The sequence below is a fragment of the Anopheles bellator genome, chromosome 2 (assembly GCF_943735745.2).
Source record: "Anopheles bellator chromosome 2, idAnoBellAS_SP24_06.2, whole genome shotgun sequence".
NCBI classification, from domain to species: domain Eukaryota; kingdom Metazoa; phylum Arthropoda; class Insecta; order Diptera; family Culicidae; genus Anopheles; species Anopheles bellator.
Window position 1 is genome coordinate 24,776,423 of NC_071286.1, and position 19,801 is coordinate 24,796,223.

General features: G+C 49.5%; 1 protein-coding gene across 1 annotated transcript in view; it reads left to right on the top strand.

Moving 5' to 3' along the window:
* Positions 1-13,253: 13,253 nt before the first annotated feature.
* Positions 13,254-19,801, top strand: part of LOC131207240 (maternal protein pumilio) — a 59,985-nt gene continuing 53,437 nt past the window's right edge. The window contains exon 1 of the mRNA XM_058199849.1: positions 13,254-13,385. Within this exon, the coding sequence (XP_058055832.1) occupies positions 13,254-13,385 (132 nt within the window). The remainder of the gene's footprint in view (positions 13,386-19,801) is intronic.

The window sequence follows — 19,801 nt, forward strand, 5'->3', positions numbered from 1 at the left end:
CCTTTGTGAATAAGCTTCATAAAAGATTCATAAACTGCCATTGAACGGAGAGAAGTTCCATCGGAGACCCGGACGTGTACCCCATTTCTTTCAACTAAAACAGCACCAACAAAAAAAAATCCGGATCCGGGTTCTCTCGAGACTAATCGACCGTGATGCCGAGAGGTGCGCACAGATTCTCTAACTTCTTCCAACTTTCTCCCAACCTGAGCCCTAAAATGGCTCCAGTTATTTCCTTTCCATGCTCGTCTTTCGTTCGTTCGCCTCAGAATGGCATGCCTCGGCTCTTTAGGCGGCTATCACGCGATGAATTAGTAATTATGTCCCGATACAATAGTGACCGTGTGTGCAAAGATCCCTGAGACGCGCGCAGGGCCCCCTCTCTTGTGTGGCGTGGCACATTGTGTGGAAATAGTTTTCCCCCGTTTTCCAAATTCAAAGAAGAATTGCTTTAAATGAGTTCGTTTTTACGTTGGAAACGGGTGCCTTTTTTATGAGAAGTTGTTTAAAACGTAGAAATCGCCAGAGTGTGGTCCATGTATGGTCGGTTATGTATGGAAATGAAAATGATTTCAGGTCACAGTTGGGGTTGATTGGAAAGATTGTTGCCTGGCAAAAAAGTTTCGATTGTAATATAAAACTTTGCTTGAGAGTTGCACCGTGTACGTCATTCAGCTTATTGTGTTGTGATAGTCCGCTTTGCGTGTAGTGGCTCTTGATAGTATGATGCCAAGCCCCTCAGGGCTTGTGTGCCTTTGCAAAGAAAACATAAATAACATTCCTCTCTTCCTTGTTTGCGGCTTGGTTGCGGGACCAGCTGAAAAGCGTATCTCAATTTTGTCGTCTTCTGCACAGCAACAGCCTTTACACTCTTGGAGTATCCCTTTCTTTTTACACACTCAAGGAAGGTAGAGTGGTCCAATATCCTATGCCTATGGTGGTGGCATCAGTAAACATGGGTTGGTTGGGGTTAGTGTCCTTCTATGGTCTGAAGCCTTTGTTGTGTCACCAAACAGCAATGAAAGGCAGTGATCGTTTGCGTTAGTTACACAGTGCCGTGTTTAGTATCTAAAATATGTAAAAAATCCTGTCGTTCGCCCTGACTGACAAACAACACATTGACACCGAAAAGGGAAGGACGGAACACCCCGCACAACACAGGAGGGAAGCGCCACACCGAACAAACTATCTGCGGGGATGATGTTGCCTAAGCTTTCCATTAACATCCCATTACGCTTTGGCTTCTGTGTGTTGCTGGAAGTTTCCCAGCCAACAAAAGCTGGATGGTTGACGTGGCAGAGAGTTTGAAGAGCTCCATCAAAATTTATCCATAGTGCATTGCATAAATTATAACACGTTTGATTGAAGATACTGAAAATCCTCCTCCCCGAAATTCACCGTTTCTTGTTCCATACGGAAGGCACTGGAAGTGTTACAATCCACCAGGCGCCTCCATTGCTCATGTATTGAAGAGGAGAAAGAGGAATTGCTATCAATTTTTCGAAAGCTCCCATTATTGGATTAAACCGAATTACCTCTTTCCGGTTGTTGTTTGTTCTAAGTAAGGTTGACTTGATTTGCCTCTAGTTTTACTCGTCCGTCGTACACAATTCTCTCATAGTTGGTGCACGCTACCAGAGTTTTTGAACTGTTTTCCAGCAAATCCATTCCAAATTGCCAATTACAAACTTTGGTGTTGAGAAATCTTCATTCACCCATTCAAATGCCTCGTTGCTTCGGAGCGGGTTTCTACTTCCTCAACTTTCCTAAAGCGGAACCCCACTTTTCGGCGAATCGAAGTTCACCAAACCTTCTTCAGTAACTCTTCTGTCAAAACGTAACATCGCCGGAAAGATGCTTATCACACACCATGCTTCAAGTGACGAAGTATCATTATCTACGGGGGAACTAATTTAGCTTTGGGAACCCATTTTCCGAGCCCACATCTATCGATCGTGGACGGGGCACTCCCTTTGCTAGGGCCGGCGATGATGATGATGATGATGATAGGACTCGCGAAACATCATTCTTATGCGCGCTCCCCAAAAACCTCGCCTCAGGCGGTAGTAGTGCAGTGGCGCGCAGGTGGCGAAGGAGTGTCCCGTTTACGGTGTTATTGGGCCCTGAGTCACGTCGAAATTTGCCTTCCGATTATGGGTTCCGTGAAACAAGGGCGGGCAGCCCGGGTGCTGACAGGGGACCGTTGTTTACTTTTACTCTATAGTTATCGTATAGCCCTGTCGTATTAGCCAACCTGGGTGTGGTGTAGGCCGGAACCTATGGGGCTTTTAAAGACCACCACAGACGGCCACCGTCACGAGAGAGGTAGTCGATAGTTGCCTTTATACCGTCGAAAATTGAACTAGCGAGAAATACAGTTTCCGACAAGGATATTGTCTCAATGTTGTCTCAATTAATGCGCTCAGCATAAACAAAGGAAGAGTTCGAGTTTGGGATGATGTGCCTTTTTTGGACTGCGTAACATTTGAATGTATTACCGGTAATCATTAAATCTTTATTAACTAATTAACTCCAATCCAACCGGAATGGACCCGGCAAATTGAAATCAACCTCCATGCCGTTGATAAGAGCACCGTTAGAGGACAAGAATTGAAATGTACAGCTTTTGGGGACTTTTTTCAACGAAATATGTCCAATTAAAGGTGAGGCTAAGCGACACGACGGTACCCATTCGCTACGGTGAAACGGTGAAATGTGATTCCAGATAAGCGAGCGAGCATACTACGAATCGTCACCCAAAAAAAGTAAGGGTTTCAACCTTCGGTATCCGGGGTCTCTCTGGGGACGACAAAAGCGACCGGAGCGGAAGAGCCATCGACGTAAAAAGGATCTTGCCAAGATAATGATGTGCTGCTCGTTCCCTGCCGCCGCCGCCATCGAACGACGCTGCGTTTTATGCGGCGTGAATTATGTTCAGTCAGTTCGGTGTGTCCTGTATCGCACCCGGAACCTAGATACCGTGTTTCCGCTAACAATTGTACCACCACCGCGCGCTCGGTATTAATGTATTGCCACGATAACGACGGGACGGTGTCTGTGTGGCCGTTGCGCTGGCATATTATCATCGGTACAGACCAAGGGCGGAAAGTAGAGCGACATAATAGGCGACAGGGAAGGAAAGACATCAGCGATGTTCCGATTGTTATTTTGTGGCAATTGATTGGGGACCTGCTGAACCCCTCCTGTGCACCGTGACTCACCGTGTATCGGTCACTCGCACGTGCAAGACGGCCGGACGCTACATAACAATTTTATGATAAAAAAAACCTCGCCAAATTCCCCACCGCACAACCACAGTAACCGGTAACAACACAATAATAATGTGTACGATAAGCCGCGGCGCTTGGGTAAGCCCCGGGATTAGGGCAGAGCTTTGGCCGAATTGCTGCGATGCGACCGCGGCGCTCATCCGGTGGGTTTACGGCGGTCCCCAGTCGTGGGGGCGCGATAAGGGGGCCAACAGGGGACCGAATTTGGTGGTAGGCACACGCAATGTTTGTTGTGGAAAATTGAATCCCTGCGCCGTCGTCGTCGCCGTCGAGTGGAAAATACTCACCGATTTTCCGAGTTGATAGAGCCAACGGTGTTTGTTTATTTTTTTTGTCGCTTGTTTCTGCTTGTTGATCGCGTGGTTCGATGTGTTTATGCAATTATAAACCACCGACGGGTTTTAATGAACCTTTTTTTTACTCGAAAATTATTCTTAATTTATGTCATCAACTTCCGGGGGCGGTCGACGCCACCGTGTGGTCGCGCGCGGCGCATTATTTAAAACGCCGGAAAGCCGTTTTTGCACTTTTATTAACACGCATTAAAAATCGTAAGCCTCCTCCCTGCTACTACGAGCGAGAGCAACCTGTTGATAGTAGTCAAATGATTTCTGCTGGGTCGTGGAACGAAACAAATGCTCAGCCGTGTAGGGCACTGGCACACGCACCACGTGCCCAGGGTAGATTATAATACAGACCCCCTCCCCCCGAGTGAGCTCCTGTTCCACCGAATTGCAGTACAGATCCGGCTTGTTCCCGTTCCCATTGCCCGTTGTGTGTAGCTTACTCCTGTGGGAATGGTGAGGTCCACCGAATAATATCCCTCTGTGATTTACGCGCGGACTCTAACGAGTACTTTAATACCTGGGAGGGGTTGAAATGGGACGGCGCCCCCCCCCCCCCAAACATCGGTGCTTTATGTTTCACTTGCAGCTTGAAAACATAACCACCGAGAAAGAAAATGGCTGCATTCACACGGCTGTCTTTTTTCTCGAATGCCCAAACGGTTGGGCACTGGCCGGAGTATGAGCAACAGTCTCTCGGTGCCATTTTTAGGGTGCACCGAGTGGAGTGAAAATCACAATAATGGCTTTTCCACTTCGCTTCGCCTGCTTTCTCTGGAGAGGATTACCCACCGGCCCTAGGATCTCGTCGTCGCCGGTGTCGTCGTCGTCATGGCCGTCAGCAACAAGTAGCTCGCTGCTGCGCGAGCCTACCAATTCTCCGAACGGACGTACGGAACGAAAAGTTTTCCTGAAGAGGATGAGGATGTTCAGCTGGAGGAAGCCGAATGTTCGACATGCTGCTGTCCTCCGGTGGTTAGGCGACGTCCGAGGCAGTTTAATTCTAGTTTCAAATGTGTGTCGTCCGCGGCTGTGTGTGAGCTTTATTGCAATTGTACTCCTCAATGTTCTACACGCCAAGAAGATATGACTAAACGGCGGGGTTGTGTAACATTCTTTTTCCTGGATGTGTTATGGGCAAGTCTGAATTTTATCTGTTGCAGAGGCCAGTTGACAAATTTTCCAGGCCAGGCAATTGCTTGTAGGAATTAGTGTGTAGCAACATGACGTTTGTCTTTTCGTACCAAGTAGCGATCTTTTTAGCGCATGCTTTTGATGCATGTTCATTTTTATCGAGTGCTGCAGTCGCCAGCACTGCAATTCCTGCTAAGTAAAATTTTTGCATAAATTGTGTGTAGGCATCATAGTGTGATGCTAAACAACTTGTTGCCAATGGGGAGAGTGTTTTATTTCGGAAAACTTGTGAAGGTCCGAAACATCTGGTGATACCACCTCCGCACCAAGATGATGTTACCGCGCTGTTGGTCAACGGATATCGCATTTCCTCCTTGTCGGTGCTTCGCAGTGGACGATGTGTGTCTAGCACATGAAACCCAAGACTGTCTGTTTAGTTACTTCACCACCTATCGTTGGTTCCATCGTTGCTCTTATCTCCCTCCGTGTGCGTGGGGATTTATATTTTGTCTTCAGAATAGTGGCTTATTTTCCCCTGTCGTCCTCGTTTTCAGTTGGGAGCGTAACCAACGTCGCACTTTTCCCTCCCATTGCCAGAGAAATCGGGGCCAAGAAACAACGCGGCGGTGGGCCCTGCAACAACAGATGTGTTGTGTATCGTCGGCGGCGGCTCCGGTGTAGGCGAGTGAAATCGGACCTTCACGTAAAACAGCACACGGACGGGGTGGTGGTAATGGGTATCTAGAGCGCACCTACATATGCTTCACACACATGTGCGCGAGAGCGTAAAGATGTTGCATTCGTTGTGTGAGGCGTTTATGACTGACGTAAATCGGAGCGGAAACGGCCCCGTTGGAACCGTGACCAGAACGAAGCACCAAAACTATGCTGAGCAGCAAAATGTGAACAGAACTAATTTTATTTTGCTCAATCAATCGGAATTTTTTAAATCAATTGCGAACTGCATTCCAATGAGGAATGCTTCTTTTGCATAGCCTATCTTATCGGTTTATCGGTTTAAATTTAATTAACATAACCGACAGCAAGCCACAATGAATACTGGTACGCTCCATTGCTTCTCGGTTCAACTGAATTCATTACCCAAATGGTGCAAATGTAATCTACGGTAGAGTCGTTTGTTTTCTACATAAATTACGCGCCTTCCGTGCGTTGCCAAAGCCGAGTACGCATCAGCGCACAATCCATCTAGCGTGAGATAGGAAAGTTCAATCATCAGCATGAAGACAAGCATCGTAACACGGAACGTTTCGGGTATTTTTTTTTTTTTCATATTTTGGTTCCACGTGGAAACTGTTATGTTTGCGCTCAGCAACAGTAAAGAAGGTTAGTAAAGATCAACACCGACACTGACCGACGTCATGATGAGCGGCGGCTGGCCACTGCCACATGGTGCACCATTTGTGTTGTCTGTTTGGCCCTCAACTACGATTCCGAATTTTCGTGGCTACACAGTTATGGAGGCAGATCTCTTTCTCTTGCTCTCTCTGTGTTCCGGACTTTTTTTAACTTCTTTCGTTGTATTAATCGAGCGAGTTTGGGCTTTTCCTCCTCGTACTTTCTCACCGACTCGCTGGTTTAAGTGATTCTCATGAATATTTTCCTGACCGTGTTTCCACACCGTTCACGGTGCAGCAACTCTCAAGTCCAATCCACTCCACGTGAGCCGTGCGCACTCGGCATGGAATTGAATTAAGTTTGGTGAGCCGGGCAAAGTTTGGTGATTTTTAAATTGGAAAATGAATATCCTGTCACGGTGAAGGGTCGCGCGGAAACCGCCCGGCTGCTGTCGGTAGCACAGAGCGCATAATTTTACGTGAATAGGTGCAGCAATTTGCCGCCTGCCACAGAGCAGCTTGCCGAGTGAGAGCGAGCAAATTGGGACGCATTGAGCCGTGCTAACGGAATTAGCTTTCTTTTTTTCGTTGGAACGGTCAGGATTTTTAGTGAACAGTAAAAAACAAGCAGCCAGCAAAATACGACTGAGATATAAAGTAAAACGAGCTAACAACATCCGACAAAAGTACCGGCGGGGCAGGTCTTCCGTTACAAGCGCACACCGGGAGCGCGCACGGAAAGAAAAATCTTTCTCCGAATCACGCGGTCTCTGGTGGCCAGTGGGGCTGTGCCGGGGCTGTGCCGGGGCTGTGCCGGGGCTGTAGATGGGCAAACCGTGGCAAAATGCATACTCCACCTACTTTGTGTTTGCATTTGCGCAGAGAAGACCCACGGAAGAGCCACGGGTTGTGTTTGCATCGCTGCACCCGCGCTCTGGGAATTTGCTGAGTTGTTTAAACCGGAAAAAACGTCCGTATGCAACGGATGCACTTCAGCGGCAGCAGCTTGGCTGTGGCTGGCTGGCTGGCTGGCCGGCGGACTGGAAGAAGTTAATGAAAATGTCTGAAAGCACTTTTTTCTAGCAAATATAATTATTGAAGTCCGTGCCTTGGTGAGGGCCACCGGGATATTCACGTTGGTCGATGCTGTGGTGTAACGCATACGCCAGATTGGCGCAACGTGGAGTTGATGTTACTCGAAACGAGATTAACGTAGTTCAACTATTTAATCTTTAACTGCTCGAAAATTTTGCCTACTTTCATTAGATTTCACCCTTAAAAGAGATGAAATTTAGGGAACACGACTTCCTCAGATTTTGACTGATATTCCAAAATGGGACACAGTTCTATTAGCATTCAGCCGTTAGGTCCGTAAGTCGGCAAGAGAGTTGGTCAGTTACTCTCCAGCGTCTTGCTGCCAGCTGATTCTGCGGAGGTCTTGCGGAGAAGCATACTGCCATTTTGTGGTCGTTACCATTCACTGGCCGATGGTGCTGTGTGTCCCCCGTAAGTGCTCAATAGTCGCAGCAGCAGCAAAGAAGATCCCAACAATCGGATCGCACCGGCCAACCGACCCGGAGTCGCCGTTCGGTGTGCAATTATGCCAGGGAAAATTATCGGTACCACCCATCCCCGAACCAATCAACAACTTACCAGCACCAGGACGGGGTTCACTGGAGATGGTCTGTGTTGGCTCTTAGGGTCTGTTTCATGTTCTGCAAGCGGCGGATGGTGGTTTGAAAATCACTACACCAGGCGGTTGCACCCAACTACAACCGGTTTATGCTTCAGTTCCCGACCGTCGGGTTGTTCTTCCCGAAGGAAGACGGCGGCACCGGAGCGAAAGATGTTTCGTGAAAATCATCTCTACCTGACCGCAACCGCGTGCCAGAACCACCCTCCTACCAGACTGCTCAGCCCCCTCAGACGGTGTAAGCTTTTCGTGACCGTGCAGAAATCCAGGAGAGGGAGCGCGCTCCAGGTCGGTCGCGGTAATCTAATCATAGCCAAAGAAGAACTAGCCATGGGAAAAGTCCAATGAACCCACCATCATCATCATCGTCGGCTATGTTTTCTGTTCTTTTGTGCTGTGTGCGCCTGTTCCGTGTCCCAAATGGTAGCTGCTAACCTCCAGAGCAGCTACCTGTTTGCCATCAGAAAGCGGTTCTATTCTGTCTTTGGGGCGGTCGCCACGGCGGAAGATTTTTTTTTCTTCAGTAACTCGAGCCACTTCTGAAGGGGGGGATACCGACAAAAACTGCAACTGAGTCTATCGAGGTCCCCACAAATAGTGGTGTCCTGAAAACGTTGGACGTTATTTGTTTTTTTAAAGAGGACTATTTTGCTATGATTAAGACGAATCGAAGTCTATGTTTTGCGGTCCGAATGGTCCCGGGGGACAGCGCGAAACTGTAAGTCATGATCAAATTGAATTCTGTGTGCCTCTCTTCGCGTTAGCTCTGTCGCCAGCCAGCCAACCAGCCAACCCAGAAGATGGCTATATTCAGAATTACCTGCGGCCATCGTCTGATGCCTTCTCAAAAACATCAATCGTTATTATTGGCCGAAAACGTTTCATCCAACGATTTTTCCGAGTATCCGTTCCGAGAGCTCCATTTTCATTCCTTCATCGTCCCTAACCGTCCACTGTTTTTGCCAACATTCGTCGGAATGCCGTCGTCACTTCATCAATACCTTCGGAGACCAAAGAGACCGCTCCCCCGGGCCACCGGACCGACCGATCAGAGGAGCTTATTTTATGCCCTTACTTTGTCCTCGCCACTCGAGCAGCGAGCGGCAACATAATCGTATCAGCGCCGCTCTTCCCCGAATGTGCTCTACGCAACAGCAACACGGTTTGTCGCGCAAAGCAATCGAGTTTGTCGTCGTAAGTGTTTCGAATACAAAAATGAAACACCGTCCGACGGCACGCAATCAGTAGTGGTGTGAAGATGAGATGGGTCGTAGGGCACAGCGGACATGATCCTGGTCACAACGTGTCGGCAGTCCCTGCCAGGCATACGAGAAAATTCGCAGAAATGGCTCGCGCGCTACCTTTTGATGCTCTCTCATCAAAATGGCAGTATTTATGGTCGTAGCCGTTCTGTTTGTTGCCATGTGGCCAAAGCACGCGCACACGGCGCCACCTTCTGTTCACCTGTTTGGGTGAGTTTTTTTTTTGCTGTGGTAGGACGAGGGAGGATACCTTATAAGCGCTTCGCGTCAGCCAAATTACGGCCATTCGGTTCAGCGAGCTGAAACCATCCGTTACTAACAGGCATCGGTATAATGGTGGCCCTAGTCCGGCGTTCCCTAGCATTGCTTTCCCTGTTGTGTGATGACGTTAGCTTCTATCTGGCTGACGGCAGAGGTTTCTCCGGGTCCGGATGGCCAACGTCTGGTTCGTCTTGGGGTCCGGGGTGTAAGTAATGCCTTTTTGCTGCTTAATTCTGTCCTTTCCTATCCATCCGCGCGCGGAGGTAGCTGTTGACAGCGATGCTCCTAACGGCATCGGGGGACCGCCTTTCAAATTAATGAAACTGGAAATTAATGGAGACAGCTTTCGATTCTGGGCTCTAGGTAACATTAAAAACGATAGGATTTATATTTTTGGCGAACGCAAGAAAACCAATCTGAGAAGTTCTTTTGTTCATGTTCATTAATCATCACAGTATTGATGGAAAATCTGTGCGCAAGGCTTCTGATAGTATCAAAGAAATTCAAGCACCGCAGCAGCAGCACCGATTCCCGGTCGGTCAAGAATGAAAAGACGAACGGAACGACTCGAAAAGGTGTGGACCATTTGCGAGCCGTACGTTGTTCTAACCTAAAGATTTAACATTTTCCAGCACATCCATCGCCCGGGAAAAGCATGTGCTGGGTATAATATGCTCTGTACCTGAGCGCCAGCAACTGACCGCGTCGCACCACAGTCATCCCAGAACGCCTAAAAGGACGAATATCCACCGATATCGCACAACACGACCCGCGCTGGTCAACCATATGCACCAACAAACGCACCCGACCCGTTATCGGGTGTGTATAACCTAAGCGAGAACCGCCGATAAATGTGGCTAAAAAGCACCCAGCAGTCGAAGCAGCTGCGTCCGTCCGTCCAATCGGTCCAGTTGTATGGCTGGACAACATTGAGCACAGATTTGATTGCCTCCAACGTCGTAGAAGTTGTGTTGTAATGACCTATGCTCGATGAGAACGCGCCTCTACGCTCTGCATTTCCCCCCCGTGGTTCGGGAACACCAATCGAGGAGAGTTCGGTGATAAGACCGTGATGATAGGGCATTAAAAATAGCGAAGGAGAGAGAGAGAGAGAGAGCGTGTGTATGTGCAGCCGAGTGGTTCTCGGTTTCGATAAAGAACGGAGCGCTGGTACGACGACGATATCTGCACGCCACAAACACTATCGGCTTCTGGAAGACGGACGACCGCCACCGTTCGGACGTCAACAGGCGACAGCAAAGGGTTGCGGACGCGAGTGCGAAGCAAGAACACCCACAAAATCCCGAAAAATTCCCAGCAGAATCCGAGCGCTGTAACCGCGTTTCCGCTGTCGTTCGTCAGGGAAACATGTGGTCCCGAGAATCGTGCGCATTTACTCAAAAAGGCAGCAAAAATCACTACCCCTTTTAAAGGAGCATCCTATTTAACTCAACCGTTCTAGAGAGAGGGTAATTCCTAAAGCCACCGGAAACTAGAAAAGGCTACCTAAAGATTCGAGATGTTGGCCAATTAATGTAAAGTTAATGGCAACCACAACAACGGCAAAGCCGAAGGGCGATGCTAAACGATGCTGCGTAAGAAGACATCAGTCAAAGCGCACTACACACAACCCCGGCAGGGATCTAAAGAGCTGGGTAAAATCTGGCCCAAAGCCCGCGAGCACCGGGGTGTTGTTGTGCCGGAAGAAGAAATCTCGTCCGTGCGCCGATGGGGGGTCCCGTTTAAACACGACATGGAATTCGTCCACCGTGACGTTACGCGGCGGACGATTACACCTGCATGTCGTCGCGTAGCAGCACCAGGACATCATCGTAATCGCCGAAGGATAATCGGTTTTCAGTATACTGCCGCCGCCGCCATCAGGAGCAGCGGCGAAAGCAGAACTAGAGAAGCCAGGCTCTCAGCAGTGTCCGGACAACTTTCGACAGATTTTGTAATCTATATGCAAAGCGCTGGAGGTACTGTGGAGGAGAGCCCACCCTTAGCCAACAGGGGTGCGCGATGTTGTACAGAGTTGCTGAAAATCTAGGTGCGAGATAAGCGATCTAACATGGCGATTTAAAAGACCCGATAGAGAACGTGTTGTTGGGCGTGTGTTGTTCTCGGCCGGAGGCAGGACTCCCCCCGGTTCTTTGTGTCCTGTAACGACGATGTAAGAATCAGCAGTACATGTTTTGCGATATCACCACCCTGCCGTCCGAAGCCACAATCGTTGCAACTTCGTACACAACACACCCAGATATGGAGGAGAAGGTTGGTGTGGGACGTGCCAGATAACTGCCGGATGTCCCTTGGGCGATCGGCACCATCGTCTCGAAAGTCGGCCCCCTTGTCCACTGTCAGAGGCAGGCACCCCGGAAGTTCCTGACATTTTTTTAACATCGCGACGCCCGCAAAACCCCGGGGCCGCCACCGCGCTCGGCTTCGGTCCGACATGAAGTGGCAGAACTAATAAAAGATAATGAACGGAAAAAAATAATCACTAACACGCAGACACCGCAACGGCGACACGCTCGCTCTCTCTGGTCGACCGACGATAATGGCACGCACTCCTCGCGGGGACAGTTCTCTCTCCAACCCTGGAACCACCGGGAACCGGGACCGGACGACAGTTTGTTGGGAGCAGAACCCGCGCACAGACGTATGGTGACACAGACTTCGGATGCCTTCGGTTCGCCACGTGCCCTGGATACTACAGGACACCGACCCACCGATAAAACAGGACACGCTTCTGCTCCACTGCGCCTCTCTCTGTTACTCCGGTGGTGTGCTTTTTAACAAGGCAGTAGAACTCATCTCGACACACTTCGTCGCCTACTGACTTGCTTGCGTGTGTACGGTGGTGGACACTGGAAAAGGATCTCCATAAAAAACAGTTCAACAGTTTGGACCGTGCATTTGTGTGCGTGTTGGTTGGGACGGCAATCCTAGTTATCCTTGGCGTTTCGGTCTCGAATGATTGGTTGTCCAATCATCTCAGTAGACGACGGCACCTCGAATAGCGCGACACTTTAACGAGGCGGAAGCCTCGGCAAACGAAGGAACGTTCTTCGGCCGCACGCTTTGGGCTATTTGTTTACATTTTATTTCCCGTTTTATATTTTCTCTAGTTTCGGTGATAAAAAACAAAGTGTCGTAAAGCGTCTCTAAATTGTGTGTGCACACTAACGGAGCAGGATTCGCCGTCACCCGAGTCGGTCAATCGTCGTTCGTGTTTGTTAAGGGGGCGTTCGCGATCCGCTAATACTACTCTTCGCGTCAGCTTAACGGTTTCATTTCTCTAACAAAAGCGCTCGCCACGCGATTTGTGGTTTTTCGGCTGTGAAGGAAAGTATCGTTTTGGCGAAGTGTTAACAGTGACGTGGTTAAAACAGGAAAGGAAAAATAGCTTTCAGTTCAAGCAAACAACAGCGGCCTCCTCGGTAGTGCCTCTCTCTATAGTATAGTGTGGAAGATGATGATGTGGTGTAACGGTGGTTAAGTAGTCAAAGCAAGCCTGAAGCAGAGAAGTAGAGTTGTGTGGTGTTAAAAGTGCGTCATCGCCGACGACGACGTCCGTCGCTTACAGTTCCCGATGGTCGTCACTCAAATGTTCATTGTTAAATGTGTGTTGTTTTGACCGGGAAGTAAATAGAGCCGTTATTAGTTTTTTTTGTTAGTCACCTTCCCGTGTTTTGTTGTTCCGGTTCTGCCTGGGAGAGTGAAGTTTTCGTGTTCGTGGGGAAACCACATCCATACGCCGCCGCCAGTCAGTAGTGTGTCTTCGTTGATAGCAAGAAGTTGCAATCCCCATTCTCTATCGTCTAACGGAGTTGGTGTAGAGCGAAAGCGCGCACCGGGCTTCGAGGAAAACGTCGGCCAATCGTACGATGGTTGTACTGGAAGGTGGCGCGATGGGGACATCATTGCTGGGCGGACCGTACGCCCAAGGGGCGCCGGCCCTGAAGATGATGCAGAAGCGCTACGTCGGGTTGCACCAGTGGCTCAGTCCGATCTGCGCCAACAAGGACCTGAAGGAGCATCTAGTAAGTCTGTTAGGGATTCGACGATTCGAGTGTTTGGCCGCCGCCGGGTTCGACATGTTTCAATTAGGGAAATTAACCTGTGTTCGTCTTCCTGGTCTGCTCTGGGTGGGGCCGCTCAAACCGTTTTGATCTCGCTTCGGAAGACACTACCTTGACATTGTGATTATCTGACGACAAATTCGACACCTCAGCACATGGGCGCGCACCATCCGCAGGCGTCCAGCAACTACTATTCCATTAGTGTCAGTGTTTTAATCTCATGTCATCGAGCGTTGCTTCCTTTGCTTCCTCGGTCGGATGATGGATGCGTGTAACTAAAGAGCCACACTCTAATTTAGTTTCAATATATCTTCTCACTCCGCCCATACCCTGCAGCGAGAATGGCGGCCAAGGCCGACGAAATCGTAAATCCTTTTATGGGTGCACTTCTGGAGCACCTTTCCGTCGTTAGTCTCACACTAGTGTCCGGCATCGATCGAAGGTAATGGGCAAAGTTTCAATTGATGAACCAGATTCGCTGCGATAACTTTGAGACGCCAGCCGAGACATGCTGTCGGACAACACGTGCCGACGATGGTCGAATTTTGCCATGGTCTTCCAGATCTAGGAATGCAAGGCCAGACCTATACAGGCAATATGACAGTCAGACAAACAGAACAAAACCACCCGTACCGCAGAAGCTTACCATTTTCTGCTCCGACAAATTGGTTCTCAAATTATAAGGGCGTTTGGAAGGTGGAATGAAATGAAGAAGACCGGTACCACGTGATCAATTTCCTGCCAAGATGCTCCGAGAACCCCACATCGAACCTTTCGAAGCTTCTGTCTTCCGTTCTTCATATACGGAGTTCCGGTGCACGTTGTAATGCTTTCTGTGATGGTTGTGCAAGATATGCTTGGCACAACATCATCCTCTCTGCATCCACCAGCAGAACCCGGAGCTTCTATCCTTTTTCCTACGGTGGAAGTGGACGTACCGAACTCGGGTGTTGTTTACTCGACCTTATGATTTGAACCCCTAGCCGTCTTCTTCGCCGTACGTCGCCGTGGCCATTGGGAAAGAAATCAATTCTCTCTGGTGATGCATGGCTTGGAGGATGTCTCCTTCCTGATGATTCCACTGATAAGACCTGGTGGTGGTTGTTACCTTCAGTACGTGTTCTATTGTCTTGTCTCAAATCAATCGATAGTATATAGTGGGATGTTCTCATCAACTTCCCGGACACAAGAAGAAGGTTACCCTATCGCAAGGAAGGCGCACTGTACACTGTGTTATCGGCCGCGTTCGATGCCGGCCAAGGAAGTGTACGGAGCTGCATAAAAACGTTTGAACGTCCAACGTCGTCTCGTGTATACATCACAGAGGAAAGATCAATTACCGAAAGTGGTTTGCCTACCGTTGTGTGGTGGGTTCACCCTTGATTTTTTACAACACAGATTGTTGTCTCGAAACCCTCTCACTAGTGCTGTGTTATCGGCTGCGCCTGTGTTGTAGATTGTCGTCCCTCGTGCTCGTCTGTGGACACCAAAGTGGCCCGGTGGTTTTTGGATTGCAACCCCTACTAATTGAATGGTTCGCGATAACAATCGCACCTCGAGGCCAGTACCTAGCCTACTTCAAGTGGCGCGCTGTGAGGCGAAGAAACGGACCTCTGATACCTCTGATTGATTTCATGCCCAACTGTCAGTGCGACATTTTTTCAGTTTCATCACATGTTACATGTGACGCGGCATGTCTATCGCTCTACACGCGAGAAACGATACGCGTGTTTCATGGGAAATTTTTAGCCGAGTTTCGTGCTCTGTCCTCTAAAGTAGCTATCGGAGGTCTGGCCATCAAAGATACGGTCGATACGTTCCGCTCGCGCGTACGATGATTTACTCACCGTCGGCATCCATTATCGCAGAGTAAACACCGAACGCCCGAAGAGGGCCCCACTTCTGTTTAATGACTTGATTTTCAAGCCATGTTCGACGTCAAAATGTCGTGGTCCCCAGCTGTTATCAACTCGGACTTGTTGTAGTTCGTTTCCAGCGGTGCACCAAGACTCTGCCGACCGCGACGTGGAAAATATGCCGCCTCTCGGATGTTGTCGCGAAGAGAAATGATATTTTTCTATGCGTTTCGCCCGGCGCATTATCCATGTTCCCAGGACTGTACAGGACTGCGGACTGCTTAATGTGCGGAGAGGAATTAATTCAATTGCTTTCCGTGTTGGCGCCCGGACAGAGGTAGGAGAGTGGACGAAACTCGAGGGCGGGTCTCTTCTCTGCCCAAGTACTTGTGTAACCAGCAGGAGCTCTAAACTGCGCGTAATGCAATAAAATCTTCTCCGAAAAAGAAAAGCAAGGACGATCCGGTCTGGAACTACTTCTCCAGCTAACAGCAACCGAAAACAAGAGTTCCATGAAGAATTTGCCACGGAATCCCGGCATCCAATTGCGTTATAGGTCATAGCAATAAGAAATCTCTGTCCCCACCGTCGGAACTACCCCACCACGCGGTCGTCCGTCGGAGAAGGCAAAAGGAATGTCGCCGAGGACACCAGCGCGCAGGTACTTCAAAACACAAATCTAATTGAATTTCTCTCTCCGATCCCTTGCTCCCCTCCTCTGGATGGGAGTTTGGAGTTGTTTAGGATTGTTGTTGTCTGTCGATCGTTAGCCCGAAGCGGGACTACGTTAGTGTGGGATGCTATGAATTTCACTCGAAGGTGGCCCATTTGTGTCAGCAGAATTGCTGATCTCGCTGCCTCACTAATCGCCGGTGTTTTGACGTGATCTCCTTTCAAATATCTGTGGCATGTGCGGAGCGTAAGCGGTGTTGGTATTCTTTGCGTAGATCTTACATCGAGAATATCGATTCATTGAACGGAAGTCGTCTGAATTCAAAGAGAGAGAACGTGGAAGGTCGTGGCCTCTCTGCGTATTCTCTGCGATAAATATCCGATTCATCCGGATATTACTCGACAAATTGACGCTATTTCTGTGATCTGTGATTCCAGCTTCCCGCGCTGTGTAACGCACTTGGGTCTTCGAAACTTCCACTGCAATTGCATGAAATGGGGGAGTATTGCGCTCTCGTCGACCATCATCCTTGTTCTCGTCCTATTTGCATTTACGCAGCAAGTTTTCATCATTTCACCACAGAGAGAACTTCTGCCCTTGCCCGGATGCACTTCGAAAACTTTCTCTCGGAGAACAAAAAAAACGGTAATAACTATTACTGTGAATGCAAGTCCAAATGAAACCCTCCCCTCAAGAAGGCAGATGAGAGAAGTTATGCTTAGAATTCGCCGTTACACATATGACGCTGAAGTGCAAAAGTTTTTCAATCAAGCGCCTCGACCATTCACCACAATGCGGCTCTGTTCTATGCACCTTGCGTCGATAACTTTTTCCAAGGCTTCTGGTGGTCTTCAGCAACTCTACAGCGCGTGAGGGAATCATAAAGTATCGGGCAAAATGCCATCAAACCCATCACACACCGCTATTCGACCTGTTAGCCTGTCGTCGAGCGTTCGTGTGTGTCGCCACCCCGCTGCCCAGACGGCAATCGGTTTTAATAGCAGCAGGATCGCTGTGCTCACGAGGAGCAGTTCTTTGGACGGCGTCGGACGGCTTGGGGCCAGATGGGGATACCGAAACTATCAGCGCAGCGCGCAAGGCCATTCCGGCGAAGCACTGATTTCAAGTGCTTTTGGGGCCGCCCCATTACTTTCGAAGCAAGAGAGTTGGGCGAAACTTGGGAAGAATGGTTTTTATGGGTTTACTACGACTTGCGCGCCGCGCTCTCATATGTGCGATTATGATGATCCGTTGAAGAAAACGAGAGACTCCCTTGGTTTCTCGGGGTCGGTCGAACTATATGACCGGTGGCACGCAATGTTTGGGTCAAAATGGGCCCGCCCAAGGCACTGGGGATGAGGGACCACCAAACACTGATGACACTTTCGATGCATACAATAAAAACGAGACACACACGACGTTTTTTGCCATTATCATCGCGGCCGCGCGGTCTCCATATGGGCGCCGTCTACTTCTTGGCAGGTTCTTCGCGAAGAAGTCGCGTGTGTAGAACGCGCCGGCCCCGACGATACCCAAAATTCAATTCTCCCGGCAAATCTGGCCGTTCCGGGTGCCTCGGAGGCGCGCGCCCTCTGGCGGGGGCCGCTGGTTATGGTCCGTGCCAAGTATCAACAAACCTAACACATAAAAAGGACGTGGGAAACATGTCCCTGTCTCTACGCTCTGCCTCGATAGCTACGTTCTCTGTCGCCCCATTGTGGATCACACATAAGGCAGAGAGAGGGCGTATGAGTAGTCGACCCCCCCAAGTTGTTATCTGCGCAAATGGAGGGCGCGAAGTTGGTCAGCGGCTGGGGTGGTGTAGTTAGGGGGTGGACGGATGGGGCATGTGTGCCGATATCTCCACGCAGAACTGGTAATATGCTGCATGCATATGCGTTTCCATTTTTTGTTTGTTATCATCGACTGAGAGCTGGGCAACGATTGTGGGGTGGTCTCCTCGCCAACTTCGGTCCTGCCCAGTGCACACCACTTCTTCCTCGCTCTCCCCTAGATCAGCAAGAAGGCCGGGCGGGGGGAATCGTTATGTTATATCAGTTCCCTTCGCTCTTTTTTCTGCCATTTTTTAGAACCTATGCTTCGTTCCAGCAAACAAACGACATGCAGACGGTAGCTGGTTGGGACCGTCCAGGAGCCGGAGCTATACGATTACCATTTTCGATTGGTGTGTACTAAAACCGCCCCTCCCAACCCGAACGCGTGGTCTTGTACAGGGGTGCGGTTTCAAAACTCGGCACGGCTCGGCGTTCTTCGAATGGTGGAGACACACTCCTCGGATAGAGAAAGCCAGTTGCCGCACCAGGGTTGGAATGATGGTGGCGTGGCGGTCGTCTATTGCTTGCTTGGCCTATTATCTGCTCGAAAGTTTATGCTGGTAACGCAAAAATTGTGCTAAAAATCAGAAAATGCGAGCGCATGGCGGTGCGCAAGCAGAGCAGAACAATAGACGGAACGGAAAGAGCGTGTCAGATGACTTCGGCCAGGTCGAGCAAAATATTAGAGTCCATGGTTTTGGGAAGTAGAGGGACCTTAGCTTAGCTGGCAACAACTCGATCTGGGTGCATGATGGTGGAAGTCCTTAAGTAGTATAACGCCACCCGCCCAACGATTGCGTGGGAAGTGAGCTGCGCCTGGCTGGCGTCTCGTGGCGTTTGTCAATGTCCGACAGAATTGTGATATCATGCCTGGTCTGCCGGCCGAGTGTGTATTTCTTCTGGGCTATCGCCGCTACGGCCAAGACTTCTAGGTTTTGTTTCACTCTTATCGGCATTCCGTTTCCGGTGGCCATTTTTTTTATCTTTCATTTGTTCTGCATGTTCTCGGTCGGAGACGGCTAACTACACAACTTGATTTGGAGTATCACTCTTGAACTTACAACGCACATTACGGCGGCCATGATTTCAGTGCGCCCTGCTGCAGAGGTAGCAATAATTATAAAGCAGCACATCGAGAGGCAAACCATGTCCTCTGCAACATTGTGTCCCGGGTTTGAAATGAGCTCTGGAACGACGACCAAACTTTGGTGCCGATATGGTGGTTGGCGGAAAGATGAGTAACACAAGGGGAGGGCGCGCGTTATCAACAGCAATAACGAGGCGGCAATGGTAGTTCCATTAAAATTGACATGATATTGCTTTTCGCGTATCTACCGTGCCGTGGTGGTGGAGGAGAGCCATTGCGGTGTGTGCATTTGCCTGTCCCATTACTGAGGGGACCTCAGTATTCTCCGGGATTTCCGTTTACGATCACCAACCTCTCACCATGAGACCGGCGAAAGTTTTAATTTTGATAAAAATGAGAACCAGCGTCCCAATTTGTAAAAAAGGAATGTTGGCCAACACAGGCCCAAGTTGGATCCCAAGTTCAGCAGATGACGAGGGCGCACACGCGCCCCGCGTTCCGGCTCTTAGTTCCGGTCGATGAAAATCTGTTTTATGGCTCAAAGTTTTTTTTTCAGATTTTTCTGCTCCATGCTCTGGCGCCGCACAGCATAAAAAAGATCACACCCAATCGACGTTATAATGGCACACGATGCTCGGCCTATTAAAATAAAGTAAGACCATATTCGGGCTGCTAAGCTTGGTGAGATGATCGCACACAGCAGATCACACACTCTGACCTGCCCTGGGGGCACGCGCGTTGTAAGTTTAATTGTTTCTGTCCGGGACAAAAAACTTGGTCCTTCCGGTTTCGCGGGAAGCAGCCGATATCGAGTAGCAAGCCGCGGCAAGTTTCAAGCCAAATTTTCCGCTCTTTTCCGGTGGCTGGGCGAAGATAAAACCACCATTCCCCCTCTAAGAAAGGGCGCTTCCTTCCGGCCGGTCGCT